The sequence below is a fragment of the Triturus cristatus genome, chromosome 3_1, assembly GCF_964204655.1.
Source record: "Triturus cristatus chromosome 3_1, aTriCri1.1, whole genome shotgun sequence".
NCBI classification, from domain to species: Eukaryota; Metazoa; Chordata; class Amphibia; order Caudata; family Salamandridae; genus Triturus; species Triturus cristatus.
Window position 1 is genome coordinate 501,572,269 of NC_140583.1, and position 15,329 is coordinate 501,587,597.

Genomic DNA, 15,329 nt, shown 5'->3' on the forward strand with positions numbered 1-15,329 from the left:
AAAAATGAAAAAGACCAAAGAATGAGTTAAGACCCATTCTAGATCTAAGGTTCAAAATGTTGGCTCCACCTCCGATCTACCCCCATCTCTGTCAGCGGGTTTGGCTGTGCCCTGTAGATCTGCGAGATGCCTATTTTCCAATACCAGTAGCAAACAACCATTGCAATTTGCTGGTGTTTACAGTGGAAAGCGACCATTGCCAATACAAAGTCCTTGATCTCAATCTTAAATCTGCACGCAGGACCTTTTCAAAATTCAAGACAGTCATTGGAATGTAATGTAAGGTGGATTTGTAGAACGCTGCTTGGCACCCATGAGGGTATCCAGGCACTGATGCATTGCTGTACTTCTCAAGAGGTTGAAGATATTAGTCTTCCACTACCTAGATGTTTGTCTGATCAAGACTTCAAAGTATCAGAAAGCGGGCCAACATTACCAGATGTGATTGTCACCCTCAACCATTTGAGGCTGATATATAAATCACGCAAAATCCATTTCCATCCCAGTACAATCTCGACATTTCCTACGTGCAGTTTTGGATATTGTAAAAATAAAACTGTTTCCTTCAGAAGAGAGACAATTATCTATCCTTCAGAAATGTCACATTCCGAAGAAAATAGCCCACCCAACAGTGAGACAATTATCGTCTCTCCTAGGCAAAATGGCATCCTGCACCTTTCTGGTGCCAAATGCACACTTTAACATGAGACATCTGCAACATTGTCTGGAGGATCATTGGGACTACTTCTCAGGCAAAGGGGAAGACAAAACGACCCTAACAGCACATGCAAAGCATTTGCTCAGTTTGTGGTGTCTGCCAGAAAATCAAATCAAATGAATGAGCTTTCTTCAAGTCATCCCACACTGACAATAGTAACAGATATCTTCCTTTCAGGTTGGGGTGCTCACATGGATCATCTTCAGGTTTAAGGCTCTTGGCCTCCTAATGAACAGACATACCACATCAGCGTCTTAGTGAGGGTGGTGCATTTAGCTCTGACGTCTTTTCTTCCTTCCTTCAAGATGATCTCCCTCTTTGTCCGGATAGATAATACAGTGATCATACATTACCTCATCTATATAAGCAGGAGGGGATGAGTTCCAGGACGTTTTCCCTGGAAGCTTAAGCAATGTGTAAATGGTTTCAGTTAACTAACTGGTTACACTGACATTTTCACCTAACTATAACGTCACTTTATTTTAGTTTTTTTAGTGCATATGTATTTATTACCTCACTTAGGGCCTCATGTAGGTAAATACATTTTACCGGTTCTTAAATACCGAGCCGTACCGAATCGGTAAATTAGAATCGGTAAGTTATATGTAGGTAAAAATTCGGTAACAGTTACCGATTCGGTAACATTCGGTAATCACGAATCGGAATTCACCGAATCGGTAAATACCGAGGTGGTATTTACCGAATCGGAAAATACCGAGGGGGTATTTACCGAATCGGAAAATACCGAATCGGTATGTACGGATTCGGTAAATAAAATCACATGACTTGACGAAACAGCTAATCCTGTGCAACGACAGCCCACCCAACCAGGAAGTGCCCACACCCAGGCAGGTGTACAGAATTAGCCGAAGTGGCCACACCCAGGCAGGTGTACATAATTAGCCGACCCTGGAGAGGCTTGGAGTGCAGAGGAGAGGCAGGGAGCAGTTGCATGTGCGAGCGGGTAAACGAACAGCATGTCCAGCCAGAGAACACAGAAAGACGGAGGGGAAAGGAGGAGGAAGCTGAAATTTAGCCCCAAGGAACTCCAGGTGCTGGTGGAGGAGGTGGTGAAGCAGCACCAGAAGCTGTTTGGAAGGCAATCCCTGCAAGTGCCTGAGGCTGAAAAGCGCAACATATGGCTGGCCATCCAGGCGCAGGTCAATGCTGTGGGAGTGACCCACAGGGACATTGAGGTCCTCAAAAAGCGCTGGTATGACCTGAGGATTGTAACCAAGAGGAAGATGGGCGACATCCAGAAGGAGGCCAGCCAGACCGGAGGTGGAACCAACAGGGCACCTGCCCTCACCGAACTGGAGGAGCTGGTGGCGGCCACAATCCAGCAGGAGAGCGTCGTGGGGCTTGGGGACGCCGACAGCTCTGCCAGAGCCGCAACACACCAAGGTAAGACGAAAGCACAGCAATGTAGCCCCCCCTACCCCTATCCCACATCCCCCATTGTGAAACGAGAATCACACTGCAGTCCACACGTGTCAGTGCAGACAGGCAATGCATTCCGGGAGATGTAGTCAGGGCAACACTAACCTTGACGTAAATGTTACAGGGCAACAAGGCATGTCACGCACTCGAGGCACAAGGAGACAGAGGACATATTGGAATGTGAAATGTTTTATTGTGACGCTTGCAATGCAGCCCTTCGGGGACACTGAGCCAATGTTGTATTTCTGTCCACAGATGTGACATCATGCAGGACAGGGCATGCTGCAGGAGAGACGGCACACCGGCCACAAGTATCACCTCTAGCCAGCACAAGTACAGACCAGGGAGCAGGCCCACTGGCAGCCGCACCACCAACACAGCCAGCCTCGCCGCACCCAGAGCCAGCATCACCTCACCGAGAGCCAGCATCACCACAACCAGAGCCAGCATCACCACAACCAGAGCCAGCATCGCCACTCATGTTCGATTCACCGGCCACATCTCCGCTTGCAGGTGTGAGAATGAGGAGGCGTCCAGCAGCCAGGCTACGAGCCTTAGACACCTCGTCAGACGACAGCATGGGCCCAGAAGACCGCACCGGGCCCCAGGAAGGGAGCCATGCCACTGTGCCCCACACCTCACAGGCAGCACAGACGGGAGCAAGAGGGCGCCGCAGGTCGCGTGTCCAGAGTCCACCAGCACCCACTGACGGCCATGGTGTCTTCTTGGGTCTCGAGGGCCAAATGTTGAAGCAACAGCGCCTGCAATCAAAGGCAGTCATGTCAGTCCAGAGGCACATGCGGGTGATGAGGACAACATTAGTCAACATGGACAGTAACATTGGCGGCATGGCTGCGGGCATTCGGGACATGTCCCAGTCAATCCAGCAGTTGTGCAGCAAATTAGATGCTGACATCGAAGCACGGCGCCGGGAACGCCAGAGAAGGGACACTACCAGCAGGGCACTCAACCGTCTGGCAACTGCGACTTCTCTACTGTGCCGGCGCTCTGTGACGATGCAGGAGGGCCTAACACAGTGCTGCAGCGACCTGTCTCGGGGGATGGTGCAGGTGACAAGTGCACTAGGGGTGCTATTGACTAGTCAGGCGTCGACAACTGCTGCAGGGGATGCTGCAGAGAGCATCGACACCAGCAGCAGCATCACACCCCCCATCCCAGAAGCACGCAGGAGCAGCAGGCGGCTTGGGGTTGGCTCTAGTGAGGATGCACAGGCCGTGCAATCCACCACTGCAGCGCGTATGCGCAAACATTGATGTGGCCCTGCTAAGCCACTTCCCATTGGGTGACGTAACCCTGGACATACTCCTTGTATAGATGGTATATTGCCTGATTGGCCTGTTCATGTGTTCATGGCGTGGTGCCACATTAAAACTACGTCAGTACTTCTCACAACTCGCTGTGTCCCCTCACTTACTCAGAAATAGTTGCATGTGATCTCTGCCCGTCTCTCTCTCCCATCGATTGCAGTTGGCACTCTAGCTGCGTTGCCCTCTGGCTGGCCTGACTCATCCTCGTTGTCCTCAAAATATGTTAGTTCCACATCTGTACCTTTTTTCGTGGCAAGGTTGTGCATCATTGCACAAGTGGCAATAATCTTGCAGCAGGTGATGGGTTTGTACTGGCGTGCGCCTCCGCTCTTGTGCAGGCAGCGGAACCTGCTCTTCAGTAGTCCAAACGTGCGCTCCACCACATTGCGTGTGGTTTTATGTGCCACGTTGTATCGTCTCTCACTCTGGGTTACTGGGTGTAGGTAGGGAGTGAGGATGAATGACCGGCATGCATATGCACTGTCGCCTGGATGAGTAAAAGGGAACCATCAGTAACATGCCTCTATACACTATGATTTGCAGGTTTCAAGGGGCGTCACTGTTACTTACCTAGCAGGTATCCCTCTCCGAATTCTCCGGCACTCAGTCGTGTGTAGATCCCACTATTCTGGAAGATGTAAGAGTCGTGGGTGCTCCCAGGAAACTTTGCAACAATATCTGTGATGATGTTCCCTGCATCACAGATCACCTGCACATTGATGGAGTGGGTGGACTTCCTGTTCCTGTAGATGTGCTCTGTATCAGCTGGTGGACAGATTGGGATGTGTGTACCATCAATACAGCCGATGACATGGGGGAACTGTGCCATGTGATAAAAGTCTGTTTTTGTTTTCTGCAGTGCAGCCTGTGTGTTTGGGAAGCTTATGTAGTGGTGCATTCTCTGCATCATGGCATCCAGGAACTTCCTGAAGAAACGTGACAGGCAACTCTGGGATACCCCACCCACCGCAGCTATCACCACCTGATAACTGCCGGATGCCAACAGATGTAGGCTGCAGAGCACCTGCACATGTGGGGGTATGGCGTGCGCCCTTCTTATTGGCTGGTCCAGGAGTGGGTGAAGGTCCCTGATTAAGTCCATGATGGTTTCGGGGTGTAGCCTGTACCTCTCATGTATCTCTGCATCAGTCAGCTGGAATAGTGTGATGCGCTGTCTGTAGATTTGTTCCTCCCGTCGCCACACCCTCAGTCCTGCTGCCTGTAGACGTAGGCGCCTTGCAATGACGTACATGGCGGCCATGTTGTCCACGCTGTTGAATTTTGGGTTTGCCTATATGCATTGTTGATGGTTACCACCTGCTTTCAATCCGTGTTAATTACCGACTCTTATTTACCGATTTTCCTGGATTTCTTAATTACCGAGTGCTCCTACATGTCATTTTCAATTTTACCACTTCATATTTACCACTTCATATTTACCGATTCGTTAATTATGTATTCGGTAACTCTGATTCGGTATTTTGGAATTCGGTAAATATGAATCGGTATTTACCGCCTCATATTTACCGAAAAGTGGTTTTTGGACTCCTACATCTCACTTGTCTGAATACCGGTCGGTAACGGCATATTTTCCGAATATCGGCCGTTACCGACCGGTATTTGGCTACCTACATGAGGCCCACAGAAGATAAATTGAACAATGTATAAGTAAGTATTACTACACTTGCTCTTGTTTATACTTGATAATTGTTACCCATTTTGTATGTAATACTACCAGTCCCAGAAAATCACATTGAGGGCAGGACTTACAAGTATAAAAATGAAAACTAACAAGGGACTGCCAACCTTGAACAAGACTGCACAGTCAAAACAAGTTGGCTGGCATTTTCTTACCGTGATATTGATGGATTAAATATTGGAGACTACTCTAGAATGCCGTTATTTCTTTTGGTATCATTATTACCAAGGTGGTCTGACCTTGGGCACCGGTGAAAATGCGCGCCACGTTACAGAGCAGATTCAAGCAACTATATTTATATTTACGCTTGCAACAGAGTGATCTAACGTAATCTGATCACAGGACACCAATTGTAATTTCAATGAAAACTGTATTCTTGATTGTCATTACATTAGCATGGTAGTAAGTGGTGTCCTGTCAGTCGTCACTACCTTTGGGGCCTTAGGGCATCAACCATGCATAGAATCTTTGGAGGACTTCAATTTGAGGGGTACCACTGATGACCATGTTTGTCACTGAATACATCAGGTCAGTTTTTGTTGAGCAATAATGTGTCTTGATGCCACACATCTTTTCCTCCAAGTCAATGTGGAAACGTCCTTTTTTCAGGTGAAGCCAAAAAAGCCTGTATGCAAGACCTGTTGCATTGAGTAAAGGACTTTGCTCCCACATGCTGCTTACCATTGGTTCAGTCTAGTGCCTCTCTTCTTTGCTGCCTCGTAACTGGTTTCGGCAGCAATACGTCACTTTCGTTTTTTGTAGAGGAGCACCGGCCAAGTACAGTTTCCTTACACTTTAATTGCTTATCTGTTGTTTGGGCGAACTCTTTTTTAATTGCTTCATTCTCATGTCAGTCTCTGTTCAGCTTCGCCGCCTGTCGTTGCCACTACCCGTTTGTCGCTGCTTGTTTGTTCTTGTATACAAAGCGAAGCAACCAAATTCCAGCTAAGTCAAAACCCCAGTATGTCACTGTACACCACGTTGAAATTCCCTAATCCCGAAGCCAGATTTCCCTGAGGGGGCATCACGCGTGCTTGGCCCTCATACCCCGTATCTTTCATTTCCCCTGCCGTTAAGGGCCTGACACCTGATCCGTGGTGTTTAGGAACCTCATTAAATGCATTGCATGGTGTTGTTTTCTTGCTCTGAGAGTTCAGTTTAGCTAAATGCAATGCATGGCAGTATCTGCTGCCCGCCCATTTATTCTAGCGCATCGAAATGTCTCCTGCCATAATTTAGCGCTTTACACAACATTTAAATAAACAATGTAATTGCTGACTCCTATGGCTGCTTCCAGTTTTTAATTTGTAAAAAATGAAGTGCCAGGGCACTCATCAGGTGGCCACCGCAGCTTACACCACCCATTGCCTCTGCAAGCATTGCTAATGACTGTACCAACACAACTAATAACCATCACACTCCTACAAGTGTGACAATTCAGACTATTCCAGGCCCCTAAAGCTATAAGATTAGCATGGGCGACTAACAGCATACCATATGGCAGATTGTCATAAGTGCTAGTGCTGCCAATTAAGTGCCAGTACCGAACACCGGAAACCACCAGCTGAAATTAAGCACTGGCTGCATCCCACCTTTGCTCTGTTCCTTTAATAGTTTTTAACTTGATGCGGAAAAAGGTAAAATGAAAACACTACTTAGCCTTCAGCTGGACATATAATGGCATACAGTCACAGAATCAGTAGCACATACTTTCAGTGAGTGTTTTTTGTGTTAAATCCATTGTCCTAACTGGTGTTGTGCAGCAGTCGCACCACACTATTATCAGCCACGCTTGTAGTACTTTGGAAGTCCTACTAGGAACATTCTAAACAGAGGAGGTAGTGGTGTTTGCGTCACTGCCTCAAATGAATCCTAAAACACATAGTATTACGAATTCATCAGAATCATGCAATGGCATGTCCATGTCAGAGGGGCATAACGTATATTGCCCAGATTTTCAATGTGAAAATGTATTTATGGCAAATGCTACTCATCAGGGTAAGCGGCCTTTGTTAACCTCTGATACCTAAGCCAACCCGGCCTTTCATCTTTCTGGTGTTGATATACTATCATTAGACTGGACAACTTGAGCACCCGCATTTTGTAGCAATTTTCAGTGCTAGAACGTTATGTGAACTTCTGTGCAAAAATATAACATATTTTCTTTTATTTAATTCCTCGGTACGTTGTTTAGTTAAAGCAACCATGACTACAGCTACCAGAATGCACGGATTTTTTAAGGCACAAGGCTAGAAACTTAGTTTCCTAGTGAAAAAGAAACATATGCTAACCTTAAGCAAATGGCTTTTTATTAAAGATTCACTTGACTGCATAAGCATGCGAAAAGTGGGTGGCATTATTCAACTTTTGTTTTCCTTCAAATTTTAACCTTTTGAAATGGCCAACAATAATCATCTCTGTATAGATAACAAAACAATTTCTAACCTCATAATCTTGGCTTCAAAATCAAATTTTTACTGCCACATACATAAAAGCTACCAATTCGCTCGCATGCACTTACCTACCAATTCGCTATTAAAAGTCCCACTTTGTTTCACTGATATTGCCCTATCTTCGACATTATTATAACAACATAAAGTATAACTCTAAGATGTTCTAAGACATCTCTAGTGTCTTTTGAAGCATAATCTCTAAACAGTTACACAGGCGCCTCTGGTGGGCGGTATGTGTAGCAGAATTAATAAATAGAAACATATATGCATTCTTGATTTTGTGCAGGTTCCTGGGCAGTATTTTGAAGCATAATCTCTTAACAGATACACAGGCGCAGATGGGACAGAACTTCCCAAGTAAAGTGACAGGATGTGTAAGGAAACAACTCTTATTGTGTCATCCGATACAGACCTTTAAGTCTTGCTTAGACGAGGGATGAAAGTTGAAATTAGGTTTCATTAGGCATTGCGCATTGAACCACCTTCTCTCCTCTGGTAGGTGACACCTTTTTCATCTATCGCTACTCCGTCCTGCCCATAAAAACAATAACAAGGAGCCCCACAAGGTCACCACTTATTTATCCAGACATCAGTTTTCATTTTATAAACACCCATAGACTCCGATCTAAAGCAAAGCTCCTACATATTTGTTTTTTTTGTCATTAAAAATGCAAAGCTATCCACACAGTTCCACGCCCCACAATTCAAATCCACGCATTTCCAATACACATCACATAATTCAACACCAAACCACATAAATAAACTCATCTAAACAATTACTCTACACACCACATTTATCCAATTCATGCCACAAATTTCCACGTCATGCCACAAAATTCAACAGCACACCACACAATTAACCTACAATACATACCATTCCACATAATTCCACTCCATAGCACACAATTCCGCTCCACATAATATCACATTATTACTATCCACATAATTCCATAGCATACCATATAATTCCACTGCACAAAACCACTCCACTCCACAAAATACCACAACGAATGCAATACAACCCACATAATTCCACTACACACCACATACATTCACTCTATAACACAGGGAAAAGGCATTGCCATTTACAATGCCAATAGTTCTAACTCAAACAAATCCGAGACCGATTGCATTTCCAATGCTTGTTACTCATGAAGGTGTTGAATGAAATGTCAGAGACCTTTATCTCACAGCAGTGTCCACTCTCTTCTTTGGCTCAAAATGTATTACTCATTGATAGTGTTTGTGCCTTTTGTTTCCATCTGGATAGACTCAGGGATGTGCCTTCCACTGATTAACTCTGCATTTCAAGCAGTGGCCTAGATACAAACAGCTGCTTCAAAATGCTATTATGAGACTCCTTATATTCTCCATGTCCCATTGCTGCAGATTTATTTTTTAATGTCAGTGGATATTTTACCAGGGCTAAGGTGATGTAGGTGCCTCTTCCAGTAATTTTCCTGTCATAGAAATGTGCAGGGCAACTCCACATGCAGTATGCAAGCACTACACCCTTGATACTTCATCGTGAGGCAAGGCACAATTCACAATTCATTTCCTACAACCCTACTCGAACTCTTAGGTCCAGTAACCAACTCTTACTCAGAGTACCCACCATTAAGAGGAGCAGACAGGGCGGGAAAGCCCTATCAGTGGTAGGCCCAACATTATGGAACAATTTACCGTTGGAGCTCAGGCAATGCTCAGAATTCCTGATCTTTAGGAAAAAGCTGAAAACGTATTTGTTCTAGTAATCATCTAATCACCCAATCACCATCTATCATTTTGGAGGTATATGACTAAGTTGAGCTGAACTGTACCTTGCGCTTCCTGTAGCGGTAAAGATCCTTTCCGTCCATGCGCAGAGATACTCTCGAAGAGTCGATTCTAGCGCAATACAAATCCATAAATAAATAAATACAAATCCATAAATAAACGAAGAGGTTCTAAAAACCTATTTGATTACGTTGTTGGCTGCTCAATGATGCTTTTAACCCTCCTCCTTTTCTACTATGCTATTGCAGTGTAAGACTTCACGGTTTAGCAATTTACTTTTAGTGTGACTTTTTCTATAGGCTCTCTGTTACCAGAACCCTCCGTGATCTGTCAGTCATCAACAAGCATAAGCACACTAATAAGCTTAGGTTTTTTTATAGCAAATTACCGAGTATACGCATATATGTGCATAGTACCAGTTGTAGAAAAGGATTAAGAGCATTGAGGCAGCCTCCAGTCCTGCTAATAGTGTCATGGTACACAAAGGTCGATAATAAGATTTAGCCTATGAACTTGGGCGTAACTGAGACACTCTAAAGGTAACTTTAGTCTATTTGTCTTTTGTCCCAAAGCATATTAATTTGATTATGCAAATGTTATGTTGATGGAGTTATAATATTTATAAGTTGTAAATTTCCCAGAGAAGTATTTCTTATTTCCTTGGTCTGAGATAAAATAATAAAGGTAGCGTTTGTACCTGGTTTACAGTGCGAATAGGCATGCCCATGTGGATGCCAGTTCAGAACCGATGGTTTTCATTTTGTACTGCTATTTTTCTGTTTCAGGTATGTGGTGGTCTTCAATCCTGTGGAGCAGACACGTCTCTGCGTAGTTTCATTCCTAGTTAATACACCTAGAGTGCGAGTTGTTTCTGAAGAGGGCCAGCCCCTAGCAGTCCAGCTTAGTGCCCAGTGGAACTCTGTCACCGACATGGTGCCGGACATTTACCAGGTGAGCAATGCAGTACCCCTCATTTCATGATGATGCATGGTGGGATTTTGATGAATAATGAGTCCTTCCTCATCTAAAGGGGCTGTAGAAGCAGGAGAGGTGGCCTTTGTGTGATACTGAGGTGAGCATTAAGGGAAGGACATAAAGAGATTCCGCCATGAACACCTCCAAAATAGTTAAGGCTCGATTGTAAAACACATTTCCAAAACCATGTTTAAAAAGTTGGTGAAAAGCCCTTAAATTTACATCCCGATGTATTGATCATCGTAGAGTTGGCTCCCTGCATACTTAATATTGAAAAGCATACTAGGGGAATGCAGCGCTACAGATGAGACACCAGAGCTGAGCACCTTGGCATCCCCCATCTACCTCTCCCGACCATCTCTACCGTGTTCCACAATGCCACAGCTGGTTGTTCCCCACAGTGCTCCTGCTTGTGCCACCGCCACCTAGACCACCATTCCACCCAACCTACTCCACAGTGCTGCCCTGTAGTTACTGCATCTTCCTCTCTAATTGTCTCTGTTCACTATCATGTTACCCACCTGTGTCTTCCCTGCCTGTGCTGCCTTTGCCTCCCAGTCTGTGCCACCCTTCTTGGTCTCCCGCTTTCTTGTTGCATGCCTCCATGCCCAGAGCAAAGTGCCTTTCCTACCCCGAAGCCCTTCAGCAACTTCTTACTGCACATGACATTCATAGTACCACTCAGGGCTTCTTTTGTGCATTATTTTGTGTTCCTCAGGCACTATTCAACTCTAGTTGGATTGACAAGTAAGATAAAGATGTACACAGTAACCAAAATGCCTCAGAACTATTTGGGGCACGATCTGATCCCAAACACATTTACAGCTTTTATAATGCAATTTCAAATAGTATGTGCCCTGTGAACAGTGTAAATATTAAAGTGTATTATTTTAAATTTCCCTTGATGAGTTACCCCTCTATCATAGCTCACTGGTATCTCTGGTGCAAGCTTCGACACTAAGTGGGTTCGAGTGTATGTGTAAAATCATCCAAAAAACAGTACGACCAAAAAACCTGCGGACCAGAATTGAATAGAGATTATTTAGAGGGCCAACGGCCAGGTCTGACAGGGTCTTGCTGTCCACTTACCAAGACTATTGTGGGTCTAGTGGTGGGCGGATGCCTGTGTTTGGCATTGGCAGGTCAAGTATTGAGACCAAACAACTGGGCATCAGTTACTGAAGGGACACTTCGCACTCACAAAGACATCTTAGGGGTACCATGTTTCAAGGGATTGAATCTCGGAAGGGGCTACTTGCAATCAAGATTGTTTGGTTGACTTGGGTGCCCATAAGACTCGCACCTATAGTCAGTAGCTCAATGGTTAGGGCTAGAGTGACCATTCAAATGGCTCTGGAATCAGGACGGGATTACTGTTAACAACATTCTACCACAAAGCCTTGGATGAAGAACAAAAACCTATGTGTTCTGTGAATGTAAATTGGGAGGTGTGATTTACCCGGAGCCAGGAATGATGCTAGTTAGGCATCATACAGGTTCACAACACACAAAGGTCTAGAATGTTTCCCTGCTTGTCCTCAACTGTCGGTGGAGGGTATACATTGGGTGTACCCTGAGGTTCTGTTGTTGCAGACCGTAGCAGCTTATGTGTCCCAAGTATGTTGCACATATTTATGTAGTGTCTTCTATGCGTACCATCCATGCCTTTGCACTCGTATTACTTATACCTTACTTGCCGCTGGTGCATTCCTGTGCTTCTCTTACACGTTCGGCTTTCTGTGGCTCAGAATCTTCCAGGCTTTTAAGCCTCTCATGTCCCTTCACCCCCCTCAAGCTCTATATATGCCTTCCTGCCCTATGCTTCTCATGCTAGTTTTTGCACATATATCAAACTACCACCGTGAACCAGAGATTCCTCACAGAAACCAGTTTCTCCAGTATTGGATCTTTCGTGGGGTCACATGCTTGAATCATTCTCAGTTGACGCGGTGGAAGTCCGATGGTACAAATAGAAAACAATACATTGTTCTACATACCCTTTGTGGGCTAAAAACATCCTATTTAGTATGCTATTCACATGATTTAAAATGAACTAAACTTCAGCCAATTAGGCAGCAGTACCCTGATAACCACTCCCTTTTTTTTTTTCCAGAGTTTTATGTAGCGCAAACTTGACCTGAATCCAATCCGGTATCAGAGCGCTTTACATAGCACCAGTTATGTTACATTAGGACACACATTCCCTTTATACCCTAAAGTACCTCAGATGTTCTACGACACATCATGTGATGGGAATCTCCCTGAGGTTTGCTTAGTCTGCTTCAGAAGAAGTTCTGTTTTTCAACTTTTCTCAATATTCTGAACTCCATGCCGGAAACATCTAAAAAAATGGCTCTTCAGGCCTTGTCGCACCTTTGGGAAGATAAGGCTCCATTCTAAAGACTCTCACAAAGACTGCATCTCCTGCCTACACCCTTCTCACAAGGCAAATGACTGCAAAATCTGTTGCACCTTTGCATCAGAAACCTTAAAAGACAGAGAAGGTAGATTATTGATTTGGCTTCAAGAACTAAAAGCCAAGGAAACCTGCGTTTCTGGAGATGACAGTAAGGGTAACTCAGAATCTACCAGTAAACCTTTTAACAGGGACAGATCAGGTCGTTTACCCAAACTTCGAAGGAACAAGGCCTCCCAAGTAGGTATAAAAAAGGAGCCATCACAGGCTGAAAGTCATCCATCGGAGCTCTCTTAAAAGCGCATAAAAAAATATATATTTCTTCTAAGAGTAAACTGAGAGTGTACCTTCAAATCCCTCAGATAAGGTATCCCTCAAATTTAGTAAACAGTCTGTTGGGATGGAAAAAACCCTCACATGGTAATGCTTGTGTATCCCCTGCGTTCCCCACTTGTACTTATGTTTGGATCGTTAATGCTTATTTTTGTTGTCATTGGCGAACAGACCATGGGTGTGCTCCATGACATAGGCTTGTCCCACAGATTGCGAGCTTTTCATACCAGGAGGGGAGTCTAAAGCTCTACCCTCATAGTGATGAAAGGCTACTGCCTTTACCAAGAGTTAAGCAGCAGAAGAATGGTGGAGGCAGCATACTGTGTAGTGACCAGTAGTAGTGAAATGGGCCTTTTTACCTGTGTCACTGGAGTGAAGTCCACAGGCTCACTCATTTAAAGTTCCGTTGCTGTGTGCTTTACTCACCCATGGCCTACGGTTTGGGGTGTAGTGCTGTGTAGTGCGTGTATGCCATATATATGCATGCGCTGGGTGTATGTGTACCTGTGAATGGTACAATACAATGATAATGCAGTACTGGGCAGTGCGTGCATGCTATGTGCATTCTCTATGTGTATATATGTTTGTGAATGATACAATACATGAAGGATGTAGTGCTGTGCAGTGCATGCATACTATATACATCAGCATGCAGTGTACATGTATGTGTACATGGAAGACTCTGGACTCCATTTTGGGAGACCCAGGGCTGAATAGAGAAATGTTTGGAGAGGAGGAAAGAGGAATCCTCTGTTCCCCAGACAGATTTCTGTATTGCTGTATTCCTGTAAGCTGGGTGGGACACACTGGAACAAGGGAGAGCCAGGCTCTCCTATACACTTCAGTTGGTGCTCTTTAATTTCAGATAGAGGTCACTGGGAAGGGGAGTGGGCACATCTTAGGAAGGAGATGGAGCTAAGCAGAGAATTATAGAGAGTAGGGCTGAGGGCATGGGATAACTTTTTGATTCTTATACCCACCAAAAGGAGTAGGGAGTGAACGACTGTGGTGTTATTGTGTGGAAACGTGCTATGTGCTTTAATACTGCCCTCACTCACACCGAAGTGTGACATGCTTCATCATAGGGCTGTTCACAATACACCCCGGCACAACCAACACCTGGGGTGGAGCAATAGGGGAGGGGAAGACATACACAACATAAAGAGAAGAAAACAATATTTCCAAATGGAGGTGAAAGTGCAGTGTGGTGAGTGTTAAAACTACCTCGGAGGTATCCCTAAATCTATTTTATTCCTGGATCCTCCAGTCAGAATTTAAAAACGTGAAGGATGGTGGTGCTAGGGAGATGTAATGTGCCCCTTACACCCCTCCTTACTGCTCGGTGGTCAACATGTTTCGGCCCGGTCAATGTGCCTAATCTATAGTTACTCCACTATTGGAACTTTCATAGATTCCCATAGCTTGTATCATTTCCTGTCGTCGGAATGTCACCCTCTGTATATAAAAAATACCATAGCAGTAGGTACAAAAGAGAAAAAAAGCTTAGGCCTCATCTCATTTTGTAGCATATCCACCTCTTTTTGTAAAAGAGACCAAAATAATACAACAACCAATCAGATTAGCCTCACCCCATAGAACCCTCCTGAGAGAACCTCAGAGCCTCAGATTTTCTACCGCACGTTGTGCAAGGGAGTCTCCACTGAGCTCTGCTCAGATTTCCCTTCAACTTCTGTATTTTTCAACTGTGTTTCAACTGTTTCTCTTCAGCGTTCTTCAGGATGTCTGACAAGGAGAAGAAGGCTTTATTCAAAGCCTGTGCTACTTGTTCAAAAAAGAGGCTTTATGTGGAGGACAAACATAAGGACTGTATTTATTGTTTGTACCCTGACCACAAGGCCACCGACTGCAAGATCTGTCGGACCTTCTCTTCAAAGACCTTGAGAGACCGTGAGGGACGTTTGCTCACCTGGTTGCAAAAGTTAAAGTCACGGAAAGACCTGGTATCTAGTGACAGTGATGATGCCTCCTCTGCGACATCTTCAAGGAGATCTCAAAAAAGGGGTAGGTCTTCACCTTCAACTTCTTCTGACCCCCCTGCCAAAGCCTTACAAAAGACCTCTGATAGGTCTGACAGGTGCAGTCCCATCAAATCTCCTCACCGAGGTGTAAAGGAGAGGGAAGGACTGGTTTCTGAGGCACATTCTATTAAGAAGGTGAGCCATGAGCGTTC

General features: G+C 44.9%; 1 protein-coding gene across 6 annotated transcripts in view; it reads left to right on the top strand.

Moving 5' to 3' along the window:
- The window catches only part of MAN2A2 (mannosidase alpha class 2A member 2), a 658,091-nt gene that overhangs the window by 357,424 nt on the left and 285,338 nt on the right, over positions 1 to 15,329 (top strand). For all 6 annotated transcript variants that reach the window (XM_085644368.1, XM_085644371.1, XM_085644369.1 and 3 more), the window contains one exon: positions 10,200 to 10,365. In XM_085644368.1, the coding sequence (XP_085500494.1) occupies positions 10,200 to 10,365 (166 nt within the window). The remainder of the gene's footprint in view (positions 1 to 10,199; positions 10,366 to 15,329) is intronic.